The sequence below is a fragment of the Neophocaena asiaeorientalis genome, unplaced genomic scaffold, assembly GCF_003031525.2.
Source record: "Neophocaena asiaeorientalis asiaeorientalis breed wild unplaced genomic scaffold, Neophocaena_asiaeorientalis_V1.1 scaffold76, whole genome shotgun sequence".
Lineage (NCBI taxonomy): Eukaryota > Metazoa > Chordata > Mammalia > Artiodactyla > Phocoenidae > Neophocaena > Neophocaena asiaeorientalis.
This window is the reverse complement of record NW_020173668.1, coordinates 1,845,567-1,853,252: the sequence shown is the minus strand read 5'-3', so window position 1 is coordinate 1,853,252 and position 7,686 is coordinate 1,845,567. Positions and strand designations below refer to the sequence as shown.

At 60.0% G+C, this 7,686-nt stretch overlaps 2 protein-coding genes across 4 annotated transcripts in view; one reads left to right on the top strand and one right to left on the bottom strand.

Annotated features, from left to right (window-relative positions):
- Window positions 1–7,364, top strand: part of ZBTB7B (zinc finger and BTB domain containing 7B) — a 15,854-nt gene extending 8,490 nt beyond the window's left edge. For all 3 annotated transcript variants that reach the window (XM_024748146.1, XM_024748147.1, XM_024748148.1), the window contains exons 2-3: window positions 3,509–4,677; window positions 5,069–7,364. In XM_024748146.1, the coding sequence (XP_024603914.1) occupies window positions 3,515–4,677; window positions 5,069–5,534 (1,629 nt within the window). In that variant the 5' untranslated portion in view covers window positions 3,509–3,514 and the 3' untranslated portion in view covers window positions 5,535–7,364. The remainder of the gene's footprint in view (window positions 1–3,508; window positions 4,678–5,068) is intronic.
- A 29-nt stretch (window positions 7,365–7,393) lies between these two features.
- DCST2 (DC-STAMP domain containing 2) overlaps window positions 7,394–7,686 on the bottom strand; it is an 11,769-nt gene continuing 11,476 nt past the window's right edge. Inside the window, 3 exon segments of the mRNA XM_024748247.1 lie at window positions 7,394–7,470; window positions 7,473–7,529; window positions 7,532–7,608. Of these exon segments, the coding sequence (XP_024604015.1) occupies window positions 7,394–7,470; window positions 7,473–7,529; window positions 7,532–7,608 (211 nt within the window).

Below are 7,686 nucleotides of genomic sequence, written 5' to 3'. Positions count from 1 at the left end.
CTCCCCTAATCCCCAGGGTGTAGGGAAGTGGGGCCAGCTTTATTCAGCTGCCCTGTTCAGGGCCTCATATCCCAGCTCTTCAGCTGGCTCGAGCAGGCAGTGTTGGCCCTGGTGCCCCCAGCCCTGCACTGGACACTGCTGGAGGTCAGCACCTGGAAAGAGTTCCAGCCTCCTTTTCCTTCCCATGCCAGGGCCAGTGCCCTCTACCTTTTGGTTTCTTGGTGATGGACACACCTTGGCAAGTGCCCTTGGGCACTGAGGGGTAGGTGATAGGGGCTCCCCCCTTTGCCCCCTCCCACCTTTCTAACCCCAAAGTCTTCCCCCCACCAAAGATGGGGCAAGCTTGACTCAGGGCCCAGTTTCAAGAGAGCTGCCCACCGGCTTGGCCGGTCTAGCAGGCCTGACAGTGAGGGGAGCCTGGGGGGTGGTGGGAAAGTGGGGAGAGATGGGGTGGGGCCCCCAGTTCTTCCCCCTACCAGGCAAACAGACCAAACAGACCTTGCCTGGCTCCCTGGCACAGCTGCCCCCCCAGCCACCACACACGCCCATGCCCACAAGGTCTTAGCAAGAGGGGGCATGCCAGGCTGGGTGGGGACACTTATGGGCGTCGGGGGGCTGGGCCCTCTGGGATACAGAGGTGGGAAGGGTGCCCAAGGTGGGGTGGGCATCCTGGCACCAGTGCCCCACCCTGGCAGAAAGAAGGGGGAAGCCTCCACCCCAGCAACCCCTCCCAGATGATGGGGCTAGGAGTATCCCCTTGGCCTGGTTGGCACCAGCCTAGTTCCAGGTGGCACCTAAGTTAGCATGGGTGCCAGAGCCCTGGGTAAGGGCTAGGGGAGTTTCCCAGAAGCTAGAGAACCATGTGAACACCTCCCCTTTCCACGTGTGTCCTCTGCCTCTCCCTTCCTTTATTGGTACCTCGTGGCCACAGGGTTAGGCCCAACGGGTTAAACACCCACCCCTGCCCGAGCCCTGAGTGAGTTGCATCGTGAACCAGCCAGAGCCTGTGACCTGACAGCGGGGTCAGCCAATCAGCGCACCCGCCACACCAAGTTGCCTCGGAGACGGCCCTGGGGTGGGAGAAGGGAGGCGGGCTTAGCAGCGGGAATGGGTGGGGTGTGGAGGGAAGGAGGGAGAGGGATGGGGTTAGCCACGTGCCTGCGGGTGCCCAGCTCCGGGCCAATGGACATCGAGGACAGCCCCACCCATCCCCCTCAGGAGGGACAGGATTTGCTTGGTCCCAGGAGGGAGCCCACTGCTGCTTGAGTGGCCACTGCTGCTGCCCACCCGATTTTGTTTGTTTCTAAGTCCTGGGGCCATTTGCCTCTTGTACTATTTGTAAAGTACAGGTAGGAGAACCAAAGGAAACTGGGAGTGCTCCCAGACTGCTTGGCCCCTAGGGAGAGAAGTGATTTGGAGACTTAAGGTGGGAAGGGGTGGGCTATCTAAGGGTGTCTGGCTGTGGCTTATGAGCCACATGGGTGCTGCTCACTCATGGCTTCCGCGCAGGCGTTCTGGTGCTGGGACAGGGAGGCAGGCAGAAACAATGCAGTTCTTGTGTCCTCAAGAGGAAACCTGTAGCCCTTGACTCCTCCAACCCCCCCTCCCAAAATCTTCCCTGTCAATGGCCAACACTGAGCAGCTGTTGGGAGTGGCAGAGAAGACACTGACAAAATGTCAGTGGGACTTGCCCTAAGGATCATCTAGGTCAGTCTTTAATTTTACAGATGAGGAAACAGGCCTCCTCAGGAAAGGAAGTGACTGGTCCAAGGTCATATAGCTAGTAGTAACCTGACTTCCTGGGGTGATTTGAGGGAGGGAGACAGACTTGTTTCCCAGCAGAGACCATCTGTGTAGTGGAATCTGCCTCTAGGTGAGGCCTTGTTTCTCCTTGCCAAGGCCAGAACATTTATTGAGCCCCTACTGTGTGTGTTAAGGCGTTGTGCCACCCACGGTCTCATTTAACCTTCACCACAGCCCTAGGAGTCAGGTGGAATGATCCCATATTAGAGATGAGGAAAGAGGTCCAGAGATTAAATCACTTGTTTAAGGTCACAGAGCTAATCAGCCGCAGACTGAGGATTCAAACTCAAGCCTGGATGACTCCAGAGCCCAGCTCTTTCCAGGCCCCAACTCTGTCTCCAGTTGCTCCAGACCCACCAAATGTCAGGGCTGAAGGGCTGAGCCCATGGGGCATCCATTCCCAGCCCCTCCTTGTACAGTGAGGAAATTGAAGCACAGAGAGAAATGACTTGCCCAAGGTCATTCAGCAAGATAGCAGCAGAATACTTATAAAGATGTTAAAAAATAATAATAAATAAATATTAATGGTATGGTTAAAAAAAAGATAGTAGCAGAGCCAGGACTTAAAGCAGATCTCCCCACTTCCAGGCCAGACTCCCTCTACTACCCCACCCCTCCCCTCCCCTCCACCAGCCTCAGGATTGCTGGCAGCTCTGCACCTTCTGTGGCTCTGCCTTGGAGGGGAAAGCATAGAGGATGAAAGATGGTCCTCTGGAGAGGGGGTACTCTCCTGACTGGATGGGAATGGGGAGGGAGAGATGGTGGTGGTAGCCCAGTGGGGGAGGGGTGGGACTGGAACTTGGCCTATTGGCAGTGGGAGAGGGGGCGGGGACGATGCTTATCGGTGCGGGGCAGGAAGCACCCGCGCCAGCCAGCGACACCCCAGCAAAGGGTGGCTGCTCCTTGGCCCCATGGGGGAGGGGAGGATGTGGGGGGAGGGATGCTGGGAGCTGTGTTTCCCTTTTGGCCTCTAGAAGGGGGGATCTAGAAGGGGAGATGAACTTTTAGTGGATGGGTCAGGAGGAGGAGGAGGGTGCTGGGAAGCCACCTCTCAGGTTTGCATAGTGTTTTACTGTACACCAAATGCTTTAGGGAGATAACATAAGTTAAAGCACCTGACCTTGCCTTGAACAGTCCTTGGCGCAATGTGAATCTGAACTCTCTCATTGGCCTCTCTCTGGGCTGAGAGGAGGTTCCATCACAAAGGCTGTTACCCCACTTTTCAGATGACTGAGGCTGGCTGCCAGAGCCACCCAGAGTCCTTCAGCCAATTCTTCATGAAGCCTGAACCAGAACCCAGGCATCCTTTCTCCCAGTCCAGTGCTTCTTCCAAAGGGATGGGGAATGGGGCAGGTGAAGCAGACGGGTCTCTAGGAAAGGCCAGAAAGGCAGGGCTCCTGCTCTCACAGAGGCAGAATAGTGCACAGTGCTTAGTAACACGGACCCTGGGCCCATCGCCTGGCTTTGAACCTCTTCTGCACTTAACATAGAAAGTCGCTTCATCTGTCTGCACCTCAGGTTCCTGTCTGTGAAATGAATGATAACTGTTACTTTAGAAGGTTGTGGAAGATGAAGTGGGTGTAAAGTACTTAGAAGACCGTCTAAGTAGTCTGTAGTCACCTGGCCAACTTTGGTATATATCCCTTCCCTGGACCACCTTGCAGGGCTGAGCGCTCTTAACCTCCCTCTCTACTTGACTCTGCAGGAGAAGATGGGGAGCCCCGAGGACGACCTGATCGGGATTCCATTCCCAGACCACAGCAGTGAGCTCCTGAGCTGCCTCAATGAGCAGCGCCAGCTGGGCCACCTATGTGACCTCACCATCCGGACACAGGGCCTTGAATACCGCACCCACCGGGCTGTGCTGGCTGCCTGCAGCCACTACTTCAAGAAGCTCTTCACTGAGGGCGGTGGCGGGGCGGTCCTGAGCGCTGGGGGCGGCGGGGCGGCTGCCGGGGGAGCAGGGGCCGGCGTGTGTGAGCTGGACTTTGTGGGGCCGGAGGCACTGGGTGCCCTGCTCGAGTTTGCCTATACAGCCACACTGACCACCAGCAGCGCCAACATGCCGGCAGTGCTCCAGGCTGCGCGGCTGCTGGAGATCCCGTGTGTCATCGCTGCCTGCATGGAGATTCTGCAGGGGAGCGGACTAGAAGCTCCCAGCCCTGACGAGGACGACTGTGAGCGAGCTCGCCAGTACCTGGAGGCCTTCGCCACAGCCACAGCTTCAGCCTCGGGAGTTCCCAACGGTGAAGACAGCCCTCCACAGGTGCCCCTCCCACCGCCGCCGCCGCCGCCCCCTCGGCCTGTCGCCCGCCGCAGCCGCAAGCCACGAAAAGCTTTCCTGCAGACCAAGGGGGCCCGGGCAAACCACCTAGTGCCTGAAGTGCCCACAGCGCCCACCCATCCCTTGACCTACGAGGAGGAGGAGGAGGCGGCAGGCAGAGTGGGCAGCAGCGGGGGCAGTAGGCTGGGGGACAGCTACAGCCCTCCCACAGGGACTGCCTCACCCCGTGAGGGGCCCCTGAGCTATGAGGCCTATGAGGGTGAGGAAGAAGAGGAGGAGCTGGCATATCCCCCGGCCTATGGGCTGGCGCAGGGTGGCGGGCCCCCGCTGTCCCCAGAGGAGCTGGGCTCAGATGAGGATGCCATCGATCCTGACCTGATGGCCTACCTGAGTTCCCTACACCAGGACACCCTGGCACCAGGCCTAGATGGCCAGGACAAGCTAGTGCGCAAACGCCGCTCCCAGATGCCCCAGGAGTGCCCGGTCTGCCACAAGATCATCCACGGGGCTGGCAAACTGCCACGCCACATGAGGACCCATACTGGTGAGAAGCCCTTCGCCTGTGAAGTCTGCGGTGTCCGTTTCACCCGGTGAGCACCAGTGGGGAAGGGGTGCAGCAGGGGCCATGTCGAGGGGGAGGGAGGAAGGGATTATGAGACCCGAGGTATGGAGGCAGGTGATCCTGGAGGGACTGGGGTGGTGATGCCCAGGGTGAGGAGAGAGACCAGATGAGGGAGACCAGGAGAAAGAAAGTCAAGGGAGGTAGGTCTGGGGCATGAAAGATGTGGCTGTGCTGGAGGCAGAGTGGGTGGTGGCCAGGCCCAGTTAAGCTGCAGGCACGTCAGCAAGGGTCTCCTGGGGCAGTAATAGGGAAATGAATGGTGGGGGACGGGAGTGGGACGAGGCCTGGGAACCCGGCCAGGATGACCCAGGGATCGCATCCTGAACCGTTTCCTTGCCCCTCCCCCTTGCCTGTGCCAGGAATGACAAGCTGAAGATCCACATGAGGAAGCACACAGGAGAGCGCCCCTACTCATGCTCGCACTGCCCAGCCCGCTTCCTGCACAGCTATGACCTCAAGAACCACATGCACCTGCACACAGGGGACCGGCCCTATGAGTGCCACCTGTGCCACAAGGCTTTCGCCAAGGAGGACCACTTGCAGCGCCACCTCAAAGGCCAGAACTGCCTGGAGGTGCGCACCCGGCGGCGCCGCAAGGACGATGCGCCCCCTCACTACCCCCTGCCCTCTGCCGCCACCCCGACCCCTGCTGGCCTCGACCTCTCCAATGGCCACTTGGACAACTTCCGACTCTCTCTGGCTCGATTCTGGGAGGAGCCAGCCCCTACTGGGCCCCCAGTCTCCACCCCGGGGCCCCCTGATGACGATGAGGAGGAGGGGGCACCCACCACACCTCAGGCTGAAGGTGCCATGGAGTCCTCTTAAAGAGGGACGAGTGGCCGAGCTGGAGCAGCACGGGGCCGGGACGCCCATGCTGAGCAGCGGGAGTGTGCAGCAGACGGCGCTGGGGTCCGGGCACTGAGCCTCCCTGGCATCGGAAATTGGGCCCTTCCCTCAGAGCTCTCATTCCAGTTCCAAGCTGAGAAGGTTTTGGGGCAGAGGCTCCCCAGATTGGGGTGCTCTCCCAAGGAGTGATACATACGATATTATGTATATATTTACAGCTCCATTGTAAAGGTGGGGTCCCTGTCCCCAGCTGCTCCTGGGGAGTAGAAGCAATAATGTATTTCTGATTTGTGGGGTCCCTCTTCGGCTATGCGGGTTTCTAGGGGGTGGGGGGCTTGGGACCAAAGCCTTGCCCTGCCCCCATGCCCCTTGGGGTTTTGGCTGTGTAAGGGGGTGAAGGACTGCCCCTCCCTTTCGAGACCCCTCCTTCCTGGTTTCTGTTCCCTTTTCCTGGCAGTGAATTATGCAAAGGGGGGCGGCAAAGGAAGGGTAAGTGGGGGAAAGCAAGGTAGAAGCTTGAAAGACTGGGGGACTGGGCCTGTAAGGAAGGAGCCATCCTAGTCCCCCTCCGCCCTGCTCCCAGCGCTGAGTCATGGGGTCCTGGAGAAGGGGGCGGGGTGGCCTGATTGGTTCGCCCGCCCCTGGGGGCAGCGGGAGGGGCCCCGCCCAACTACGGGAGCTGCTGCTGGTTCTCCTCCCCTCCCCTCCCCTCCCGAGTCGCTGGGCAGGGAATGTCTTGTTCCCGCCGCTCCCTCCCCGGGGCCAGAGGGCAGGGCGGGCCGGGCGGTGGCCTACCCTCTTCTCCTCCTCCCCGCCCAGGTGCAAGCCGGAGCCGCCGACACTGCTGCCGCCCCTGACTCACGCCGCCCCCGGGCTGGCGCGGTGCAGGGTGTGGGACAGGGTGAGGGGTTGGGGGCAGCCTTGCGGAGAACGGGCGAGCCGGCGCCATCTGGCGGCTGTGCCCTGCGCGGGCGAGCGCCCCTGGCGGCCACTTCCAGCGAGCCGTCTTCTCTCAGCCTCCACCACCCCAGCTGGTGAGCGGCGCCCCCTTGCCAAGGCCGGGGCAAATAGCTTCTTGCTTGGCCGCAAGGAAGGTGGGCTGCGGACCTGTGGGAAAGGGATCCTTTCCCCAGACCCTTGCCAGCTGGGCTTCCTTTTGGGTCGGGGAGAGTAATCCCCTCACTCTACCCTTAGGATTGAATCCACCCCCGGTCTGTACATAGCCTTTTCTGTTGGTCTTGTTGAAATCTAGTTTCAGATTTTTAACTACCCAATTATGCTGGGGGTGGGGGTATCTCCTCCCCACCTTCCTTGCTGGGTGCTGGACCCCATTCTGCCTGGGCTCTGCCTTGCACTATTTACCCTCCCTGGCCTGGCGGCTCTTCCCCTTCCTTAAACGGGGCAGGTTCAGGGGCCCGGTGCTCTCCCGCCCCCCCCATGCACCCCCATGCCCATTTGCACAGCTGCCCAGGTACCCCCAATAGTGGGGGGGGGTCACAGGGAGGGGGTAGCGGGACCAGTCCTTGTATCTATTTAAAAAGTGATGATGTAATATATTGGGGTAGGGGGAGGTCGGGTTGCCCTGGGCCTCGTCTTAGCATTTCAGGTGATGGGAGAGCCCAGGGCTGAGGAGACCTGGGGCCTAGCCCCAGGGAGTGAGGACAATGTGGCCTCCCCCCTCCCCCCTTGCGGCTTCTCCACTCAGTGCCTTACGGGGTGGGGGGGAGGCAATCCCCCCTCTCCTGTTCCCCTCCCCTTGCCCTGCCCCCCACCTCGGGTGTAAGTGACAGGAAGAAATAATAATTTAAGATTCACACTTGTGTCCACCTTTGGTTTCTTTATTTTGGAGATAGGTGGGAGGGATGGGGAGGAGAGGGAAATGAGAGACAGAGGGACTGGGGTTCTGAAGCAGGGAAGGGGCTGCTTTGGGGGCAGAGGATTTCTGAGGTGGTCAGGAGGGCTGAGGGGGCATGGTATGCTGACAGACTGGGCCTCACGTGGGCGCTGCTACCTGTGCCTCCTCTTCCAAGGCCCCTTTTCCTCATCCAGGTCACTAGCGGAGAGGAAGGGGGGTGGCCCAGTCACCAACATTCTGTTTTCACAGGTGCATTCCTGCCTCCTGCCCCTGCCC